Source organism: Bos indicus, chromosome 28 (assembly GCF_029378745.1).
Source record: "Bos indicus isolate NIAB-ARS_2022 breed Sahiwal x Tharparkar chromosome 28, NIAB-ARS_B.indTharparkar_mat_pri_1.0, whole genome shotgun sequence".
Taxonomy (NCBI): domain Eukaryota; kingdom Metazoa; phylum Chordata; class Mammalia; order Artiodactyla; family Bovidae; genus Bos; species Bos indicus.
In genome coordinates this window covers 42,038,883-42,061,758 of record NC_091787.1, presented here as the reverse complement: position 1 = coordinate 42,061,758, position 22,876 = coordinate 42,038,883, and the positions used below count along the sequence as shown (strand labels likewise).

The 22,876-nt window shown below is 51.5% G+C and overlaps 1 protein-coding gene across 3 annotated transcripts; it reads left to right on the top strand.

The window, feature by feature from the left end:
- Positions 1-1,177: 1,177 nt before the first annotated feature.
- On the top strand, positions 1,178-17,515 carry LOC109553915 (annexin A8). Of its 3 annotated transcripts, none has more exons than XR_002180117.2 (13): positions 1,178-1,318; positions 6,350-6,440; positions 7,533-7,627; positions 8,934-9,047; positions 10,487-10,577; positions 11,361-11,440; positions 11,891-11,950; positions 12,371-12,464; positions 12,710-12,805; positions 14,449-14,507; positions 15,541-15,663; positions 16,592-17,271; positions 17,408-17,515. XR_002180117.2 is itself a non-coding variant. In XM_019954214.2 (13 exons), exons 1-12 carry the CDS (start codon positions 1,298-1,300, stop codon positions 16,649-16,651), a joined length of 984 nt encoding a protein of 327 aa, XP_019809773.1. In that variant the 5' UTR covers positions 1,178-1,297; the 3' UTR covers positions 16,652-16,697; positions 16,980-17,515. The 3 variants fall into 3 exon arrangements, 2 of the variants coding, with proteins under 2 accessions (XP_019809773.1, XP_019809772.1); XM_019954214.2 differs by having other exon boundaries at positions 16,592-16,697; positions 16,980-17,515; XM_019954213.2 differs by having other exon boundaries at positions 16,592-17,515.
- The last annotated feature ends 5,361 nt before the right edge of the window (positions 17,516-22,876 follow it).

The following is a 22,876-nucleotide window of genomic DNA, read 5'->3' as shown; positions in this document are numbered from 1 at the left end:
CCTGAAAGTGAAAAGTGAAAGTGAAGTCGCTCAGTCATGTCCGACTCTTAGCGACCCAATGGACTGCAGCCCACCAGGCCCTTCCATCCATGGGACTTTCCAGGCAAAAGTACTGGAGTGGGGTGCCATTGCCTTCTCCGTTAATGTACAGCCTCTGCCTTAAAAACTTGTATAACTGTCCTTGGTTTCTAATGGGCAAAACAGCTCTCAGAGCTTTCTGAGGTGCTCTTCCCTGGTCACAATCTTCAAATTTGGCTCAAATAAAATTTTCCATTTCTTTCTTAGATCGGATGATTCATTTTCCATCAACACTATGGAAGATTTCTCTGAACGCGAGTCACACCACAGTGGGATTCCTTTTCTCTGGGGCTCTAGGAGCAGTGGGGGTTCTGGAAGCCCTGGGGAACCTCCTTAGGATGGAGGGGCTACTGAGTAGTCACTGAGGCAAAATCTTTACCATGAAGGAGGGGTTAAGAGGTGGAAAGTTGAAGCATTCTAGGCAGGGGCCCCAGGGACAGTAAATTCCAGAAAGGAAAATATTAATCTCTTTCCAAGAGGTTCCTCCCTCCCTTGGCAGCCAGTTCATACTCCAGGGCGAAGGGCAGAGCAGGCAAGTCAAAGGGGCCTGGTGGATCCTGTGGCTTCTCCCGCCAAGCAGTGTGATTCACGCAAATTATCTTAACTTGGGAGTTTCCATTTCTTACTATACTACATGGAACACTCATGCGCTTCTTAGGGTTGTGGCAATGCTTAAAAGGGACAGAGTACACAGCGTGATTAAAGAGGCATCTAGGCATAGAGACACCCCAATATGTGGAAGGTGCTGCTACTTTATGTCTTTTGCAGAGCTCCCCATTGCACTGTTTATTGTGGAGATGCCTTGCAATAAATAGGCCCCTCTTTTATATAAATCAGGTCTAGCAAAGAGTGAATAAACAGCCCCATTTACTAAGTGTGGCTTTCAAAGGTTGGAACTCAGAATTTCCAGGCTGTGTAACAGCCACAGCTCAAACATTTGGCAGCAAGTAATGGATTTCCAAGGGCAGGTCTGGGCTAGTGCTAGGTGTGGCCTGAAAGCCACAAGAGGAGCCCAGAGCTAGGCCTGGCCCGGGGGTGGGGTCAGAGTAGGGGTGGTACTGGGTGGGGCCTGGGGCCTGCCTGCGGGTGCTACCACACCCTACCCCAAGCTGCCTGCTCTTTTGAGTGCAGCGGAGTGAGTGTGCAGTCTCTGAGTGGAGGGAGGGCCGACCAGCGTATCTCCGTCTCCCTGGGGAAAGGTGCTGGTGAGGTGGACGACATGGCCTGGTGGAAAGCTTGGGTAAGTGCAGAGCAAGCAAAGAGGGAGGGTTCCCACACACTGTTGGTCTAGAGAGAAGTCAGCTCAGGCAACCCCTGCTGCCTGTGGGGCCAGGCACTGGACTGGGCTGCCCACTGGGGAGGAAGACAAGGAGACACTGCCCAGCCCCATGGATGCTCATGGCTGGAAACAATGGAAACAGTGGAGACGGACAGATAAAGGGACCTCAAAATGCAGCTGGGGAAGCTACGGGGCTGAGAGAACCCAAATGGAGGGGTCAGGCTGCTGGAAGCAAGGGGGAATCATGGTTAAGTGATAGGTGTGTTTGTGTGTCTGTGTGTGTGGTGTGTGTACAGGTTTACAGAGAACAAGGAAAACGTTTCCTTTGAGAGGGAACCGAATGTACAAAGGCTCAGAAGAGTGGGAAGCTTGGTTTTAAAGAGAAATAGGCCTGACGGTCCTGGATGGGAGGGTGGCGGATCAGGCGAGATCTACCTAGAGAAGCAGGACAGGGCTGGGTCCTACAGAGCCACCCATGGCAGGCAAAGGAGCTGGGGCTCTACCTTAAGAGCAGTGGGGAGCCACTGAAGGAACTTGAGCTAGAGAGCATCCTGATTGAACAAGCTGATGTTGGAGGCCTCATCAATGTCCACCCCTCACGGGATGGGAGGACAGCCCGGCCCACAGAGGTTTTGTACAGTTGAAATCTGTGAGTGAAATTTACAGTGACAGATGGCTGAGTTAGGAGGGACGACACATTTTGCCCCTAAGTCTCCTATGTCCAGATGAATGCACGGATTCTCAGGAATGTTTCACCTGGGTTTGAGTCCAAGGTGAGAACACGGAAGGGGAGGAAGATGGGGAGTGGGTGACATCCCCCACTCAATGAGGGGGTGGGGGGATGTGCTCCGCACACCTTCAATTCATCCCCAGGCAGCCCTGGGCTAGAAAGGCTGCTCTTTCCACTTGACAGAGGAGGAAACTGAGGCTCAGCGACATCTAATGACTTGCTCAATCCCACAGCTAGCAGACGGGGGTCTAGTGTGAACTGGGGTCTCTCTCTGTCCCCGCCCCCAGGCTCTCTGTGAGTCTCAGTGGGCAACCTGGGCTTATCCCAATTCAGGAAATCTCTTTGTCAGAAATATCACTTCCCAGGAGCTCTCAGATTCAGACATGCTAGGCCGGGACAGGAGGGACAGAGAGGAGGCCTGGGGCAAGGTAGGGTGACTGTCTGGCCCTGGCGAGGCAGCCAGGACAGCTCGAGGGCCAGGCTGGCCTCCAGCTTCATCCCAGCTGATGGGAAACCAGCCTTTGAGGAGGCAGATGTGTCAGGGAGAACCTAGTGCCGGGCACTTTCTAAAGTCAGCTGTTGCCCAGGGCGGCCTGATTCTGGGCCTTGCTCCCAAAATCAGGGGCAGGGTAAAGGCCCATCCCTGTGGCCCACCCAGCCAGGCAGGCAAAAGCCTCCTTGTAGGGACCTGGCCAACCTGGCGGGATGACAATGACACTTCCTGAGCATGTACTGGGCCCTGGACATTCTTGTGTCAATCTCTCACTTGGGCCTCAAGACATCTCTGCCATAGAAATGCCCGTATCCTTACTGACAGATGAGGAAACAGACGCACAAGGAGGATAAGATGGCGTCCAAGGTTGCCACGCTAGGAAATGCTGGAGTCTGGGTTAGACTCTGAGCAGTCTGACGCTGAGCTCAAACTCTGTGGGGCTTGGCAACCCACAAGCCAAGGGCATCAAGATCACAGGTGGACCCCAGGTGAGACTGGCTGAGCTTCCAGTGAGGGACAGATGACCTCTGAGCCTCTAACGAGACCAGGACTGGACCCGAGGGATGTGAAAGATCAGCTCGAGGGAACCTGTCTGTGCCTCTCATGAGAGATGAAGTTTTGTCTCTCAAGTTCTCCCCAGCAGCCTTGTGACAGGAGAAGGCAAGGGTGTGGCAATTCACCTGAGACCTTCACAGATACATAATAGACAGAGAGTCACAAGCCAGACTGAGTCATCTTTTCAGTGAAAATGTTTCTGTATGGACTGGCCCGCTTTACACAAGACCCAGGAAGGACCTAGACAGACCTTTCCTCCAACGTGGTGGGGGGGTGGGGGGGTTGGTCTTAAATAGAATATCTGGAGCTCCAACACCCCCTGCTCACATCCAGGGGTCTGATTCCTAGGAAATTGTCTTTTCACCTGTAAAACCTTAGTGTGGAAAGTGAGGCTGAGGCTTCTCACTGCAGTGAAATCACAAGCCTCGGAAAGCTATTTAGCAACACTGCCTCTGGAGCACACCCTCAGACCCACTGAATCCGTCACTCCATGGTGACTAGAATATGCAGCCTGGTGTGTAACTGCTGCACAGCCCCTGAGTGCCAGCCTGGGGCAAGAGGCAGGAGGAAAGCTCCCCCTGGGTGGCCCCAGAGCTTAGCACTGAGATCTGAGATGACACAACACTCACGAACAACCTGCATTCCTGTGGGCAAGGTTTCCTTCAGGGAAGAGTTCTGGGAAACCTCAGTGTCTGGAAAAGGTTGAGTCATTGATAGCAGGGGGGCGGCAGACAGCTGAGCTTCTGAGTCAGGCTGTGCGTTAAGTCCAGCATCACCATTTACTAGCTGTATAGCCTTGCCAAGTTCTCCAAGCCCAGTCTGTGAAATGGGGCATTCATAACTACCTAATGCCACTGGCAAAGATGTCAAGAAGAACATTGTGTCTGAAGTACCTAAAGCCTCTAAAACACAAAGCCTGGCACATAGGACCTGCTCAAATCTTTAACAGTAGTAACAGATGCTTGTGACTCCACAAACAAGGGTTGTGATCTATGCGTGCACCAGCTGGGCAACATCTGGGACCACACAGGCTCTCTGGATCAAATTGCCACAAGGAATTACTTCTAATAATTTCTTCTATGAAACTTGGTGCTAAAGAAGTAAAGTAGGAAAATCTGTCACCAGACATTTGAAATTCAAGCAAAGGATACAGAAAGGCTTCTTATCTTTTACGCAAAAAAAATATCTTTACAGATATACCATGGATGGGAAGCTGCTCTGCATTTTCAGGAACTAGCTAGAGCCAGGAAGGAAGGAAGGAAAAACAGGAGGGGAAAAGGGAGGACAAAGGAAGGGAGGAAGGATGAATGGATGTGGTGACTGGATGGGTGGATGGATGAATGGAATGATGTGGGAGTGGGACATCTGGGTAGTGAATGAATGAGTGGACTGGTGGCTGGATAAGTGGAAGAGTAGATGAGTGGATGAGGGGTGGATAGGAGGAGTAGCTGAACAGGCGCGTGGGAGACCAAATGCAATGGGACTAAATTCCCTTCCATTTGAAGGGTCTCTGAGTCTCCTTCAAACTCAGTGCCCATCTCCAGTCTCCCTCCACTCCTTTATTGCCCATCTCCCAAAACACACACTTAAGAGGGATCATTCATTTGCACCTGAGAAATTCTGCAGAGCACCAGTCTCAGGAGCCCTCAGGCAAGACTTGGATTAGAGACTTGGAAATCAAGGGCCCAGGGACTTTGGTTATCTGGTTTATTTCACAACTTTCAGAACATTACGCTATTTTTTCTAAAGCTAACTCTCTGCCCCTCAAGAGCCTGAGGACTTGGAAAGACCCTGAGCTGTCAGGACACTCAACTGGGTGCCCTGGCCCTCTACTTTCTTATAAGCGCCCACTTCTCAAGAAGAGGGCAGATTGAGCTCAATCTGGCTTTCCTGCCTCATCCGCACACTTTGCAGGCAGCATGTTCAGCTCCATGAAGACTTTCCTTACTCGATCATTGTCCTTGCAGCTTTGAGCAGGGTTGTCCCTTCCTGTTGCCTGCCAGTGGTGCTAGAGGGACCTGGGGTGGCTGGGCCTGCTGCCTGCCTCAGATGGCACTGCCTAAGGGAGACACAGCCTGATTCAGAGCCCACGCCCCAGCACAGGGGCAGGGATGGGAGCGGTTTTGTGGCTCCGACTGGCGCCAGCCTGTTAAAACAAGGAGCCTTTCTGCAAACAAGGGGCCTTTCTGCAGAGGAGACGAGGCAGTCCCACAGAGCCCCCAGGGAAACCAGCAGTCCCTCATAGTCAGGCCACTGTCTCTGGGGAACCCTTCCCTACGCAGCTAATGCCTTGGAGTGACCAACTCCTGGGTCATTCGGCCTCGCAGATCTCCTAAGAGATTCCATGGTTGACCCCTGTCAGCCCAGTGAAGCCGTCGCTGGACTCTAAAGGATGCTCCCTCTTCAGCATCACCCACCTCAAGCCCCTGATGATTCTTTTTCAGGCCAAGCCCCCTACTCTAACTCTATCCTCCCAAATTTTTTGTTGTTGTTTTTAATTTTCCTTAAAGTCCATTGATCATCACAAAAACCCAGAAAGTGCAAGTAAGGAGGAAACAAATGTCTACCTGAGGATCTAAGGACCCAGAGCTAGAAAGGAGACATGGCACAGGACGGGTGTGCAGAAGGGTTGGAGGCATGGTCCCCACGGGGCAGCTGGCCATGGGAGAGCTGAAGGCTGGAGTCCAGTCTCTAGACCCGCTTTTTGCTGTCCCACAATTGACACGGTGGCTCTGGAAGTGGCCACAGTGCCAGCTACCTGTGAGGTCTTCCCCTACACTGTCTGAGCCTACAAGCCCCAACTCCCCAGGGCTGGCACTAGGGCTGAGAGCTGGGATTCCATCTCTTAGGGTGGCACTGATCCACTCCTCCTCAGAAGGCCCCTCCTTCCAGCCTGAAGCCCCTCCTTCCAGGCCTCCCCTTGACCAAGGCGCTAACAGGCACGTGGGGCCTCTGCAGCCCTGACAGGAGGGGGCCGTATGGCAACTTGATGCCGAGTGGACGAAGGTGCCCCTTCCTCAGCACAGTCTGCCAGAAACTAGCATATCCAGAAGCTGCAGCCTCCACCTGCCCTGGGAGAACAGGCAGGTCCAGGATGGATGGAGGCTCAGCCGCTGGTCGGCAGGGGCCGAGCTGGCGCCCACCCCGCTGAGGCAGCTGCAAGGCACACTGCTTTCCCCCCTCCTGCGCTGAGCAGGCCTGGATTCTCTTGCAGGTTGAACAAGAGGGCGTCTCAGTGAAGGGCAGCCCCCACTTCAACCCAGACCCTGACGCAGAGACCCTCTACAAAGCCATGAAGGGGATTGGTGAGTGGCCTTGATACGGGAACTCAGTGACTCTCTGGGGCTCTGCCATTCTGCTCAAGACCCCTCTGCTCACACCCTTGGGAGTCAGGGTCTCCCCATCATCTACTGGCAGCCGGATAATCACACAGGGCCCACCTTCCCCAGCACAGGTCTACAGGGGCCTGAAGACTGGAGGTGGGAGGGCGGCTGTGAGTAACGGGGGTGGGAAGCAGGAGACCACCTGCCGTGTTCCTGCACGCCCTTGTGCAGGGACCTCCCCTCACTCAGCCTGAGCTTTCGCACTCGTAAAATAGCCCCAAGAACTCCGGGCCCTGTGTGTCACTGTGAATTTCAGATGGGACAATACTGGGAATGGTGGGGGGCTGACCTAGTCCCAGGGGGCTCCAGCCAGGCAGACTCTGCAGCATCTCCCCCCACCCGGCTTAGGCTGGCCACAGGGCCGGCTCCATCCTGTCTCCAGCGTCTGCTTTCCTGATGGCTGGCTGGAGGCCCGCTGGGATTAGGATAACCCAGCCCAGACAGCCGTCATGTTGTCACCCTAGGCGGGATTTACCCTGTCACTGGCTCCAACTGGTGAACGGGGGCATTAACAAAAACTGCCATTCCCAGACAAACTGAGAAGGGATTTTCTGTCCTCTGCTTCCTATGAAATCTTTATTATTATCTCCATTTCCCAAAGAAAAAATGCAGTGGCTTGGAGAGCCACTGGCTTCCTGTCCACCCAGTCAGTGCGCCGGGAATCAGATCTGGTTTTCTGGATCCTCTGTCCCCACCATCCCCCACAGTCACCAGCACGAGGGAGGTCAGGGCTGGACGTGAGCCCTGGGTGACGTCCAGAGCAGATCAGACGACCAGAGGGGCCTCAGAGCCCAGCACTGTGAGGCTGAGCCTGGGCTGCACCCACATTGTGTGGGCCAGGGGTGGACAGGTAGATTTTCTGTCTGTCTTGTCTCCACCATGAAAATCACCAGGTTCGGGAGCTTTCCAGGTTATGTGTCCCCACTGCTTGGCCACCATGCAGCTGCCCTCCCTCCTCCCCAGCCCCCATCAGCCCCTGGGGGAAATGGGGGTGCTCATGCCACGCCCCTGCAGGGACCAACGAGCAGGCCATCATCGACGTGCTCACGAAGAGAAGCAACGCACAGCGGCAGCAGATCGCCAAGTCCTTCAAGGCTCAGTTTGGCAAGGTAAGGGCGGGCAGGTGTGCGCAGGTGGGCTGTGGAGACTGCTGCCGCCGGAGATAACCAGGGAGGCAGCAGCATGCTGGACGAGCTCCAGCTGACCAGGAGCCCCGCCCACTGGCGACACCGGCATTTGGGACATATGCTGAAAATATGGTGCATTTTATCTCTGAAAATCAGATTTAACTCATCATCCTGTGTTTTACCTAGAAAACTTACTTACAGATGGCTCCCCACCACACGTTTCCCAACCTCTCTCTCACTTGCTTCCTTACATTTGCTCCAGGGCCCCATCCCTGAGCTATTTCCCTGCCTCTACACTTTGCTTGTCCAATTTCCTGAGCCTGGAAGGCCCTTTTCTTTCCTACATGCCAGGGATGCAGGGCAGACTCGGCCCTGTGCCGTGCGACAGGGTGGTCTCCTCACATTGGAGCTGCCATTCGCGTGCACTTTCCCTCTTGCCGTGGGGGGAATCCAAGGGCAGGGAGCACAGTCTGGCTTTGTCCCTCCTCCCGCTGCCCCCAGGACAGAGCCAGACATTGGTGTGCCAGCTAGAGAGAGTAATAAATGCATGCAGAGTCGTGGTAGCTGGAAGCCTCCATCAGCACACATCAATAATGTGGACATTTAACACAGAAAGATGAGTGGCAAAACCCAAGCACTGCATATGAGAAACCAATATGCTCTTTTAAAAAATAATTTCTCTCTCTTAACCTTCACAGCTATGTATTATTCTCTGCATTTGATGTTAGAGGAAACTGATGTTCTGAGAGGTAGGGGATGTTGTCCAAGTCTCCAGAGCCTGTAAGAAACAAGGTTGGGTTTGAAATCTAGATCTGAAAAGGCCATTGGTCCTTTAGCTGTGAGGAGATGAGCTGTGTGTGGCCTTGTGACTTCTTGCAAACACAAGTGCCCTTAGAGGGAGACATGCATAAAGTAGATTCCTTAATTCATTTCATTCATTTGTTGAGTGTCTATGGGCTAAATGACAGGGACTCGATGGCGAGTAATGACAAACTTGTATTTAGGGATGATGGTGTGTCCAACACTGCACTGAAAAAGGGCTTGGCATCTCTCTGCCAATCCCCTAAGCAATGGCATGAAGCAGGGATGCCATGGTATCTATTCCACAGGGAAGGATAATGATACTCAGAGAGGCTGAGTTGCTGGCCCAAGAAACCCCAGCCAGCACCAGCACATGGCAGAGCCTACTTGGGAATCTCGCCAGAGCCCCTGGGCCCCACCACCATCCTTGCCAGCACTCCAGTGAGTACAGCACCCAGAAGATCATCATTCCCTCTTCCTGCCTTAGGATCTCATCGAGACCTTGAAGTCGGAGCTGAGTGGCAAGTTTGAGAGGCTCATCATAGCCCTCATGTACCCTCCATACAGATACGAAGCCAAGGAGCTATATGATGCCATGAAGGTAACCAAGCAAGTTGGTTGGGGAAGGGGCAAAACCACTTACAAGGACTGAATGAGGGGATGATGCCCAGGACTCCTTTCCCCAGAGAGCTTGGCACAGGGAGCTCCAAACTCTCCTCGAGCCACTGTTTGGAATGAGCTCAGCAAGCTGGGAGCTTGCTGCTCATGAGACCATAGGATGCATTTCAGGACTTAGTAGAACACAGGTTCTTCTGTCTCAGAGCAGAAAGAATTTGGTGAGAGACAAAGTGACAGATAAGTGATTTATTAGAATAGAAAGCTTGTGAGGCTAAGTGGGCTACAGTTTTATAATCAAAGGAAAAGTGGAGAGGGGGAGAAGACTACCTTCTTCCTCATTCTTGACAGGATGCCAAACTTCAATCATCATTTCCTCCTCCACGATGGGTAGGGGATTTTCTTGTTCCTAAATAGTCAAACCGGGACTGTCATGAAACAGTGGAAATGAGCAAAAAGGCTGTAATGTATACTAAAATATAGTAAATCATCTCAGTTTTCAATATAAGATCTCCTTTTCCTTAATTTTTGTTTTTAGTGCAGGCAGAAGAGCCTGTCCTGGCAATCATTAGCTTACTGAGCTCCCTGGGCAGGATGTGGGTCTCATCCCACCATTGTTTCATTGTCTGGGGGAATGTCTCATGTTTCTGTTGCAGAGTTTTGTTGCTAAGCAAGGCTGCTTGGTTTTGTGGTTAAGCAAACCTGTTTTCCTAAGTGACCATTAACTTACAGGGCTCTCCCACATTTTTTCTCTGTTGACCATCCCCTAGTGGGATTAACTGTTTAATCACCTACTTTGTCCCTTTACTCCATTCCTGTCACTCAGACTGCCACCAAACAGACTGACCTCCTGCGTCATCTGGTCTTGATAAAGCCAGAATCAGTCCTTCTAGGGACACCACTAGACCAGGTGTGCAGGAATTAGGAACCAGCCTCTGCTGTCTATGCCTGGTTCTCCAATTTCCCTTTACTTCCCATTGATCCTTTTGCATTTGAAGATGATTCAGGAGTCAGGACCAAGGAGCAATAATCATCTCCATGGAAAGGTCACTTACTGTGTACACGGACCTGCTGGGCATTTTACATCTATTCCCTCCACCGCCGGCGGGGATGATTTATTATCCCTGTGTCCTGATGAGGATCCTTAGGCTTAGGGAGATCAAGCAACCTGTTTGGGACCACCCAGCTATGGAGGGGCAAGCTGAAACCCAGTTTTCCCATCACATCACTTGCCCATAACAGCCACCACTGGAGACAAATGCAGGTGGATTCCTCTAGTAACATCCTCCAGCAGAGGCCTCCCAGCAGAGCGATGACGAGATCTTCCTAGGGCTCTTCCTCGTGCCTCTTGACAAAAAAAAGGGTGTGGACATAGCAGGAGCATGCAAACAGTCCTCTCCAGTAAGCAGAGATTTTTATCCACAGGGCATAGGAACCAAAGAGGGTGTCATCATCGAAATTCTGGCTTCTCGGACCAAGAACCAGCTGCAGGAGATAATGAAGGCATACGAGGAAGGTAAGGGGCCTGTCAAGAAGAGAAGATGTGGGCCCTAAGTTAAAGGCTAGCTTGGGAATGGCCATGAGCTTTGGCAGCGTAGCAAGGAATAAAGAGACAAGAAGTGTACTGGGCCGCATTGGAAAGGACTCTTTCTGGGCTTTTCCACACATGGGTGCTGAGCACCCACTGTGTTCCAAATCCCATGCCTGATAGTGAGGTCAGATATGGCTCAGGCTTAGCCACTAAGCTCCCTAAACTCACAGGCTGCTTGCTGGAGGGAAGGGCATGCAGACACTAAACTCTGCCCCTTGAGAGTATGGCAGTGCTGCAGGCCACAAAATTTTTCAGCAGTGCATGGTGGGGCTGGTACCTTCCTGGCTGGGCACAGGTTGACCCCAGGGACCATGCAGGGCCCCATTTCAGCAGTGGGGGATGTGGAGACCAAGCTAGCTATTGTGGAGTCCCTGGTATGCAAGGCAAAGTCCCTCTTCCTCAAGGTCTGGCTGGTGAGGAGTCTGTGTGAAGGTTCTGGCTTGATGAGCCACATGATGAAATGGAGCTTGATCAGGCTCTCTAGACTGGCCCATCTCTGTGTTTTGAGCCTGGCCAGCAACCCATGTCGCTTCCTTGCTCTGAACGACAACCAGTGGGGAGCCTCTGCCTCTCAGACACTTGCACAGTGCAGACACTGTCTGTACCAAAGACTCATCCTTCCTAGAAGGCTTTAGTCAGGAGAAGTGTGGGAAACGGGGCTGAGAGGAGAAGAGCAGGTGTAAGTTTCATGGTCCTGATCCCCTGCAGACTATGGGTCCAACCTGGAAGAAGACATCAAAGCAGACACCAGCGGCTACCTGGAGAGGATTCTGGTGTGCCTCCTGCAGGTATCACAGCCCTGGATCCTGGGAACCCCTTGTCTGGGGGATCCCAGCCACTCCCCACTCCCAGAGAGCCGCTCTTGGCCAGAGCTGCTGGGGTTGGATGAGGTGGGGACAAGGGTGTGTTAGAACCACTAGGGCCTGGGCTCACTGGCTTCATCCCAGCATGGTTGGAAGGCCCTCATTGCAGAGCCCCTGCACTTCTCCAGGAAGCAGGAGAAGAGGGCACATCATTGGGCAGGTCCTGACCACCAGGTCCCATGCCAGGCATGGCGCTTACTTTTGCTCAATGAATTCCCCATCCCACTTGGGGCATTTCTTACAACTCTCATTTTACAGATGAGAGAGCCAAGGCCCAGATAGGATAACTGTCCACCTGCCTGCCCAGCTGTCCCCTCTGCCCAGGCTGCTCTGCTCAGCCAGCCTACCTTACAGAGTCACCTCTCCTGTTCCTAGGGCAGCAGAGATGACTTGAGTGGTTATGTGGACCCAGGATTGGCCCTGCAAGATGCACAGGTGAGGCTACCCCTCAGCAGCTTCTGCCTTCCTGGCCACCTGGCCCCACCCTCTGCCATCTAGACTCCAGGCGGGGCAGTGGGGGAGGAAGGGCTTTTCTGATGATGCTAGGCTGAGACCCAACTCAGCTTTCGAATCTGGGGGTGCTGGGCCTCCAAGGCCCAGATGTGTGCTTCCAGATCTCTATAGATCTGCCTGCTGGCAGAGCACTTATAACTGCCTAGAGGCAGGGTGAAGCCCAGGGCGAGGCAGGGCCGTTCCTAGAGCAGCCCGAAGAAGAGTATTTAACCATGGGAATAGCAGGCTCCCCGTCAAAAAGATGATGAAGGAGAGGAGAATGCCGACCTGGCAGGGTGGACTGAGGGTGGTCCTTCACCCCTTGCTCACCTTCACTGGTTGTCATGGGTGTCCGCGTGCCAGGATCTGTACGCAGCGGGTGAGAAGATCTGTGGGACGGATGAGATGAAGTTCATCACTATCCTGTGTACACGCAGCGCCACACACCTGATGAGAGGTACGGGGGAGGCAGGGAGGCAATGTCAGGACCATGAGGGGTCGGTGCCTCTCCCTTCATACTGAATACTCAGTGTGACCACGTCAAGACATGGAGTTGGGGAGAGGGCTGAGGATCCCTGGACCCTTTTCCCAGCAACCAAGTGGAAATCAGGGGTGGTGAATTGATGTATAGTCTCTGATGTAAGATGTTGGGGAATGTCAGGCTGAGTGCACATGTCGGCTAAGAGAAGGCGCTCTCCACAGTGTTTGAGGAATATGAGAAAATTGCCAACAAGAGCATTGAGGACAGCATCAAGAGTGAGACCCATGGGTCGCTGGAGGAGGCCATGCTTACAGTAGGTAAGAGACGGAGCTCCATGCCCAGGTACACATGTGCCTCCCGGCCCTGGGGCCCCGGGGAGGGGCAGCATCAAAGGGCGGAGGGCCCAGAGCTCAATGGCAAGTGCTGGGTCCCTGTGCTCACCATCAATCAAGGTAAACCTCCATATCAGCCCCCACTCAGCACGTACCATCCACCCAGGACACCGGAGCTACTAGGGAAGACCCAGAGCCCTCAAAGTGCTCTGTCCTGCCCGAGATCGCTCCCTGTGCTGCCCATGTAGTTCCCAGCACTGTGTGTGTCGTTGTGTATGAGTGTGTGTGTGGAGGTGTCTGAGTACATGAATGTATGTGTATGCACACACTTGCAGGATTGCGCAAGACCCAGGGGCGATGCTCACCCACAACATTCTGGCTTTGATTGTGAAGGTCCGAAAATAGCCAACTAGCAGGACCTCAGTCAGGGGTCTGTTCCGTGCCTCAGTTGCTGACTGAAGAAATGATGAAGTGGAGTTGGAGTCCAAACTGAGTGATGGGTCGTCTGACGCTGGGGAACACTGAGAACTGTCCCCCAAGCATGAGGTCAGGTTCATGTAGGAGGACCCATTCCAGAGCGCATCCTGGGATCCAGAGCCAAAGTGACAGGCAGAAGAGTCATTGCAGAATGAAGAACTGAGGCCCAGAGCAGAGGGACTTTCCTCCTCCCTACCATAATAGAGCCAAGGTCACCTCCACAGCAGGTTGTCCCCATTGGTTGCCGAGTAGCCTGGGAGCTTCACAGTATGTCCTGGTCCCTAAAAGTTGATTGGGACATCTGACACTCCCCAGGCACCTTTGAGTGCTGTGATAAATGTAATCTATGCCAGACCATCTAAACATGACCCCTACTCCAGTCTCAGCTCCCATGGCAGCCCCTGCCCTTAAGCAACTCCTAAATAAATCTACAGGCAAGGAAAAGCAAGACCGTGCGGTGCCTTTCTGGGCCCTTCCTGCTGATTACTCCTTGAAGACTCACATCACTGTCTTCACATGTGAGGGCAGGGCACGGCAGCGAGATCAAGTCACTAACACAGCGCCGTCAGGCAGGGTTCAAACTCGTGCCTGTCTCCCTCAGAGCCCTCCTCTTTCTGCTGCCTTGGGTCAAAACGCCAACCTCCCCACCCAGACACTCAGTCTCTAAACAGCATCCATGGAAGAGAGTGTGGGGCCAGCTGCTCTGGAGCCAAGCCCCATGTGTCACAGGGGAATTCATTCCGCAGGGGCTCTGACGAGTGACACTCAGAAACCAGTGGTCCCACAATGGTGGCTCCTCCTTGGAGCCGTGTGGATGGACTCTCAGCGGAGCTGTCTCTGGAATGTCAGAGCCCAGGGACTCCCTTGGCGGGGCTGTGGTCCGATGGGCCAGACCAAGCCTGGGGCCCCAGTGCGTGTCACATCCTGCCCTTCTGTCTGCCTGCTCCGGGCCTTTGCACCTGTGGCCAGTCCCTGGGCTTCCCTCCCTGCCCCACCCCTCCTGACACAAAGCCTTCAGGACTAGGCAGAGCACCAATAAATAGGCCGAGATTTGCACAACCCTTAGGACCCAAAGCAAGACATAAATAAAGAAACATGTACACAACGCTGCCCACAGCCCCTGGTTGCTAACAGCTCTTTCCTCTTTGCAGTGAAGTGCACCCGGAACCTCCACGGCTACTTTGCGGAGCGCCTTTACTTCGCCATGAAGGTAACTGTTCTGTTTTCTGCGTGCCTGGCCCTCAGTCCTACATGGCACCAGCCGCAAAGCCAAGGAGCTCAGAGCCACCACCCAGTTCTTCCACACTTAGGTCTCCTCTTATCCCAGCCTCTTGTGCATCAGGCTGGTTTTAGTTCTCAGTGGGCAAATCGAGGCTAGGGAAGGGAAGCCGCATCTCCTGAAGGCTGGATCTGGGCAGGTGCATGCCCAGGTGTTCATGGCCCTGAGCTTTCACCGCGGTCCTCTGACACTTCATGGTGCAGTCCGCCCTCCCATCTGCCCTCCCAGAGATGGCGAAACCGAGCTCAAGGTCACGTAGCTGATACATGGCAAAGCCTTGATTTGAACCCAAGTCAGTGCAATTGTCCTTTTAATTTATTTATTATTGTCCAAGTGGCTTCCTTGAGAAAGCACAGGATTGCCAGGAGGTCAAGGCACCCTTTGAATGGACACATTCAACTCTCCTGTGTGTGCCAGAGTGCCGATCTGGGTTTGCCTACTGTCCAAAAGGCTGCACTGGTCACTCAGACAGCTGTTCAAATGCTCGGATTAGGTGCAGGTTGTGGTATCTGGACCCACATTGGAAGATAGATAGTCAAAATAATTCCTGAAGGTTAAGGTGAGCGCCCACCTCTTCTGATTGGTGGATGTTAACATTACCTGAAGCAAGAACCCCAGACTCTCTGGCTACATCTGGCCAGGAAAATGAAAAAGGCTGTGGGATCCCTGTGGCCCTGTGGCTCCTTCTGACATAGGAGTATTCAAGGGTGAAAGTGAGAGGGAGGGTTGTGCCTGTGAATTGTCCAGTTAAGCAGAGTTCACGATGTTGCTGCCCTAGGAAGAGGTCTTGTTCCTGGAGCAAAGAGAATTTTGTGTCCAGAATCAAATCAAACACACTGCTTCACTGTCCTTCCTGTTTCCCCATCCCCTACAAAAGCCCCCGGGACCCAACATAGACTTGTCATTGTCACAAAGGTGGACCAGGAAGGCAGGAAGTGATGGTTGATTGCTGTGTTTTATCCAGGGAGCAGGGACTCTGGATGGGACCCTGATAAGAAACATCGTTTCCAGGAGTGAGATTGACTTAAATCTTATCAAGAATCAGTTCAAGAAGATGTACGGCAAAACCCTCAGCAGCATGATCATGGTGAGTCATGAGCTCCCAATTCTAACACCAGTTTGAAACAGAGACCTTGCTGGGAAACCCGAATGCTGTGACCAATGCCATCAGTCACATGTGTCCACCCCTTCCCAGGGAGTATCACACTTGCATTCACTGCTGTGTGGTACACACAGGGATCACAAGGAGGCCGGTGTGACTAGTGGAGGTCCCTGTTCACCCAGAAAGTTAGCTTTGCCTTTGTGTTACGGTTACCCCTTTGAAAATGACACACCAAATCCTTGCAGAATGAACCATATCTGAAGAGTCAATGAGAGTAGTTTAGTAGGAATTGAGGAGTAGCATTCCAATACAGATTTAAGTAATCCTGGCAGCAACATTTAAAGGAGATAAATCATATGAGCTTCAGTGGGTTGCCTAACATGATTCCCATCAGTGAACATTCTAGAGTTGAGAAAATGCAGAGCAATTATCACACTGCTATAACTTTAAGAGAAATAGCTCTTCTAGCTGTTAATGTCAATTGAGGCCTTGACAGTTTCATTAACAAAAGTCAAGTCATGAGAAATATATCCCTAAGTCTTCACTGGCTACTAAGTCAAGTCTAGTTATTCTACAAATGCCTATTGTTCACTATACTTTTCAAGAAACACATGGCTTATGAGACGTTAAAAAGACATTCTCCCTTTCAGAAGTTTCAGAATGCAGCAATAGGCGGTCAGGGTGAGGGGTGGGGGTGCGTGGTGGCAGTAGGAACAGCCTGAAATGGAAAACAAGGAAAGATAGGTGACAGTGAGGGGGCGGTGACATAGGAACCAGTACAAGCATGTGCCAGGACTCCCCCCAGGAAGCACAGCTCCTAGTAATAAGAGCTCCTGATGGAGGCGACTCCAAGCCAGGTCAATGTCCTTCTAACCAAACTCCCTTCTAAATCTCATGTCCCTCCTGTCCTCAGGAAGACACAAGCGGTGACTACAAGAATGCCCTGCTGAACCTGGTGGGCAGCGACCTCTGAAGCTTCAGAAGGACAAGAGCAAAGGCTAAGAAGGCGGAGTCACTGGGTCCTGCTTGCTCAGCCTTGGCCATGGAGGGGGTGGGGGTGGGGTGGGGGAAGCCACAGCACACCTTTCAGTCTTCTATCTCCCAGCTTCTAGCACTTTCCACCCAGTTTCTCTGATCCAGAAAGAAGGATCAGCCTGGGACTCGTACCTCTACTGTCCTTCCAAGTCAATTCCAAGTGTGAGCACATTGCCAGCCTTAGGATATACTGTGCCTGGTCTAACAAATACCTTGATGTGAAGGAGTCTGCAAGAGCTCATAATCGTTTCTTTCTCCCTACACAGCGCTTCCCAAGCCTGCCTGGTCAGAGCTCCCGAGGCACAACTTACATAAAGACTCAGCCCCACCCCCATCTACTAATCTAGATCTGAAGAGAAAGGACCAGAGCATACGGAATTTTAATAAGTGTCTCAGCTGACGTGCTTCTCTTTCAGACAACCAGAGAAGGCTGTGAGAACCTATTTGTTTCAGAGCACATACTCACGGGCAACTGAGAAAGGAACGCGTATATCCAGGCCAGCTGGGCTGTCTGACGTTCATTCACCAGCTTCATCTAAAAATACTAGGCTAGAAGAGGTAGAAGAGAAATTTTCTCATCATCCTCCCAGCAGAGAAAGCTGAAAACTAATGTCCTGACAAGGACACTGTGTTCTAAGAGGCTTGGGCTTCTCTAACTCTTGACAAAATCAGGTCCTCTTTCCTTTCATGACAGAGCATGGAGAATCTCTAATGCTAACCAGTGGCAATGGCAACTGATCACAGGAGAAACTGAGATGCCTGCGTTGAGCTTTTCAGACTAATAAAGATTTTTACAATGGAATATACGTGTCTTTGGATTTGGGGCAGTAACCAAAGAAGGACCACTTGAATTAGCCAAATTCTACCCCATTGAGTCTACTCTCCTGATTATGCCATCTAGGGCCACAAAGCTTATCTTTTTCCACTAACACCATTTCTGATCTCTGAATACAGCCCACATATTCTGCCAAGATTTCTTCTGTCAAAGCCAAATGTCCCTGATCCCTTCACCTATGCCTCCTAAAGCCCAGTTTGCAGCCAAGTCCTCTGAACATGCTCTGGCTTGCAAACTCCCTTTTAGAATACAATCCCAAGGAACTGGGTTTGTTTATTGGTTGGTTGGTTGGTTGGTTGGTTGGTTTTTTTCAGGGATAGACAATAAGATCGTATGTGTCCATGTCGGGTCCAGGTTCATGCCGCCCTGGGGGGGTTTCAATCCATTTACAAGCGTCTTGTCAGAATGCCTGCAAGGGATCCACGGGGCAGGACTGGGCTTTCCTCATGCAGGTCATCATATCACAATAATGCTTTGTTAAAGGGCAGATCATTATGCAGCTTCAGGAAGGAAATACCTGGGAATGAGGAGTGAGGCAAATCAGTGGGGATTTTAAGTTCACATAGAGGAGAGGTAGATTCTGGCTGTGCATTGCACTGGCTCTGACTCTGACCAACACTTCACATGTGCAAGTGTGTGTGAGAGAGAAAGCCTTAGATTCCTTAGCTTTTCCTGCACAGGTGGAGACTCGGTTGTAATCATTGCTTTCAAGTCACCCCAAAGCGAGTGGTAGAAAACCATCATTTATGATGCTCCTGGGTTCTATCGGCCAGGAATTCAACTGGAGCACAGTACAGGTAACTTGTCTCTGCTTCAGCAAGACTGAGGACAGTGTTGGGAAGACCCAAAAGTCAGGAGAACACTAGGGCATGTACTGGAATCATCTGGAGACTTCTTTACTCACAAGCTGGGTGCTGCTGAGATGGCTGGAAGGCTGGGCTCCTACCTGCAGCTTCACCAGGATGGGGCTCCAGGTGGGAGCACTTCCATGGTGGCTCAGGGCTGTATCACCTTCTGTGACAGACCTCACACAGATCCCTTCCATGGTGTCCTGTTGGTCAAAGTCATCATGAGCCAGCCCATCTTCAAAGTAAGGAAACACAGTCCCCATCTGTCAATGGGCGAATATCAAAGAATTTGGTGGCCAATTTCTTAAACCCTGAACAAGTGGCTTAAATACTGAACAACTCCTGCAGCCCTTTGTGCATGGCTGCTGTCTACAGGGCTGGATCGGGGGCTAAGGGGCCCCCAAAGGGTCAGGTCTCAATCCCTACTGCTGGGTTTCAGGGCTATCTGTCAGGTCCCAGGCAAGGCTCTGGGTGGTGATGATTCTTTTTTTCTATTTTTGGCTCAAGCCCTCCCCTGGACTTTCTTCCAGTGCTGAGTCACTGAGTCACTTTCGGCCAAAGCCCTTTAGAAAGGACACAGGATCCCTCCACCCTGCAATCTATTGGAATTCTAGTTCTCTGGGTAGAGGAGTCCCTTGGGGCCCACCCCAAAACCAGCCTGACATGTCCAAACAGAAGCTTCAAGAAAGTCTGCAGTCAAGAAGATGGCCTAGGAAACACGGTGGTGTCCAACCATGTGCCCAGCAAGGCAATCTGTTTAGCAGAACCATGCAGTTCACCCATCACTCCTTTTTTTTTTTTTTTTAATTAATTTTATCTTATTTTTAAACTTTACATAATTGTATTAGTTTTGCCAAATATCAAAATGAATCCGCCACAGGTATACATGTGCTCCCCCTCCTGAACCCTCCTCCCTCCTCCCTCCCCATACCATCCCTCTGGGTCGTCCCAGTGCACCAGCCCCAAGCATCCAGTATCGTGCATCGAACCTGGACTGGCGACTCGTTTCATACACGACATTATACATGTTTCAATGCCATTCTCCCAAATCTTCCCACCCTCTCCCTCTCCCACAGAGTCCATAAGACTGTTCTATACATCAGTGTCTCTTTTGCTGTCTCGTATTCAGGATTACTGTTACCATCTTTCTAAATTCCATATATATGCGTTAGTATACTGTATTGGTGTTTTTCCTTCTGGCTTACTTCACTCTGTATAATAGGCTCCAGTTTCATCCACCTCATTAGAGGACTCCGAGCCCTCACGGGGAGGAAGCAGCAGGTCCCTTCAGATTAGAGGGATGCTCTCTCCTCCTGAGGTCATGCAGCCTCTCTGTGATGTGGCTCCTATGTAGCTGAAGGCATTCTCCGGAGAAGGGACCAGCTGACTCTCGTGGCTCCTGGGGCAGAGGGCAACAGCTGGCAAAGGGACCTGGCCAGGACACGGGTGGTTTCCTCTGTATCTCCAAATCATTTCTGCTGGACAACAGACAACAGCAAATACTTCTGATAAAATACCTCTGAATACTAAAATACTTCTTTTTGAGTACTTCTGATAAAACAGACACATTCCTAAGGTACTTTTGCAATAGCTCTTTGGTATAGTTTTGTTTTTTGTTTTTTTTTAACCCATCTATGTTCTTCAAGATAATTGAGAGTCCGATCAGTTTGATTTCAGTAAAGCAGGAAATGGCAGGGTGTGTGTGCCCTGCTCGTGGCTCTGTAATGAACAGTGTTGTTTTGTTTTCTAACTCTCTACAATACATTATGAGGGGTTCCTAGGAGGCTCAATGGTAAAGAATCCACCTGCCAATGCAGCAAGTGCAGGAGACACAGGTTCGATTCCTGGGTCAGGAAGATCCCCTGGAGGAGGGCATGGCACCCCACTCCAGTACTCTTGCCTGGAAAATCCCATGGACAGAGAAGCCTGGCGGGATACGTTCCATGGGGTCGCAAGGAGTCAGACACGACTTAGAGACTGAGCAGCACGATACTTTATATACACATGAATTTTCTCATTATCCACAGACCCAGGGTTTCTCAGTCTCTGAAGCCGCATTCATTTTCTTCCACTGCAATGGTGGGGAAGAGCAGAAGCTGATCTAGTCAGCTGAGTTCAGTTTGTTCTACACATGATTTGAGACATCATTTTCACTGGGCACAGGATTCTGTGAGATATCCAATGGACTTTCATAAATTCTCCTTCTGTTTATACTATCCAGAGAGGATGATCTTGTTAGCAACTAAGAAATCTATTACATAGATTCACTGCCCTTATAGCATCCGAAGATAGTTATCTGATTTTGTGTCTCCTTCCAAAAAGCTGTGAGCTCCTTTAGGGAAGAAACTTGGTTTTGTTCATTTGTGAACATGCAGTGGCTGGCACATAGCGGACATTCTGTGAATATTTTAGAACAAATAACAACAAGCAAGAGTATGGATTTTGAGGGGACAGAAGACCCAACGGCCATCAAGCCTGAGCTAGTCCTTCACCATCTCTGATTCTGAGAAGACTCTTTGGACCCTTTGGACCCCCCCGAGGAGGGATGCCTACTCAGCCAACGCAGTGAAAACAGTCCTGAAAAGGATTTAATGGGGAAGGCACCTTCTCGCAACTCTCTTGGCACCTCCTTGGCACCAGGCCCTGTTTTCAGATTCTGACACTGCAGTGACAAACAAGCCCCGCACAATCAGTCCTTGACTGAGCCCCTTTATAAGAGCTCACCACCTCCAACCACTATCCCATGGAAATGCGGGCAATGGCCAGAACCAGGCACATGCCCAGCACCTCTAACTTAGCCCTAGTTAGAAGAGCTAACTTCTTACTGCCAGAGGAATAGGGCCAGTATGCCGGGCCTGGCCTCCTTCATGTTTCTCCTTGAGCACCGGGTCACTCGGCTGAGGTCGACTACTTGGACAGAATCAGGATTCTCTCGGTAAGACTCAAAAGGAGGAGTAGGCCTGGAGGCAACTTCCTACACTGCCTGTTACCAAGCAGTCTACCTGTAGCCAGTTTGGAGCTGGCCAGGTAAGCCTAAAGAAGCCAGTGCTTGAGCAGGCTCTCAAGAATGACTCACTGCTTATCAGCTAGACAGGACAGGAAGAACATCCCAGGCAGAGAGAGGAACGCAAACATCCAAGAAGTCTGGTCTCTATCAGACAACAGGAGTGATATGTTCATGCCAGTGGAGGTGGGAAAGTCCAAAGATAAAAATGTCAAGGGTCAAGTCAGGGAGGGCTTGAGCTATCAGGCTGAGAGGTTCAAACTGTTTCCAGGGAAATAGGGGCTTTCCAGCCTCAGGAATGGGGTATCAGGGATGAGCCTTGGTAAGACTTCCATCAGTAGCACAGAAGGTGAGCATGCCTGCAGGATTCTGGAGTCTCAGAGCCAAGAGTGAAGCTTTTGCACGGACAGTGCTGCCGTCCACCTTTCCAGTCCAGTGCTCTGTGGTCCTGGAGATAATTCTTGAGAAAGAAGCTGAGTTTGGATACTCTCTGTCCTGATCCTGGGAAGTGAAATCTTTCTATGCAGTTGTGATGGAGCCCCAGGCCACTGAATCTCTGTCTCCATAGAGAGGAGCAGATGCTGATTTCCACAGCTCTCCTCATCAGCCTGTAAATTCTGAAATAACTCTGTGAGCTCTGAGCCTGAGTATGAGATTCTGGGGACTTCTGTGATCCCAAGTAGATATCCAAGTTCCCGTGTAGGATTGGGCCAAAGTGGACCTGTCTGACGTCCTGTGTCCCCCTGCCAGTGTATTCCTGGCTCTGGGCCTGGCCCTGCGGCTGAGCTCTGATGGAATTCTGGGGCTACTGGCTTGGAGATTAGGGCTTATACCATCTCTGTGATGTGTCCTGGAGCTGCTCCCACCAGCATCTCTCTGACCTGAACTCCAGAGGTGCCTGACACTCAGCTTAGCTGGACAGACTCACCTCACTCTGTCTGGGCCAGTCAGCTCTGGCCAAGAGCCCTGCTTTGTAGCCAAGCCTTTCTCTCCATACTCAGTATTTCTCCTAATCCTGGGATACCTTGCTGCCAGAGTGACCAGTGTAGCCACAGGTGAACCATGACTGCCCCACCCCACTGCCCCTGTGTCTGCCATCTATAGCTTCTCACAGATAAATCCCCTCTCCATCACCTCCATCCCACTCTGCCATAAATTGACCCTAATTAAAACAAAAGTCATTCATCTCAGCTCTGCCCCTGGTCTGGTGGGACACGGGCCATCACCTCCTAACCTAAGATGAACTGACCAACCACAGACACCAGACTGCCATATTCCCCGGGTTTCCTGTACCAGACTGCCTGGGACCTGTTGCTCCCTGTTGCCCTTGGTTTCAGCCCCTGCTCCCCCTCCTGGTTCCCCTGAAGCCCTATTTCCAGGTCTGTGTTCTGAGGGGCAGTCCCTTTCACACCGTGGGTGAAGTCACTGCTCCACCCTCTTCCCTGCCGCCCCATGTGACCGTATGTGACTTGTAAG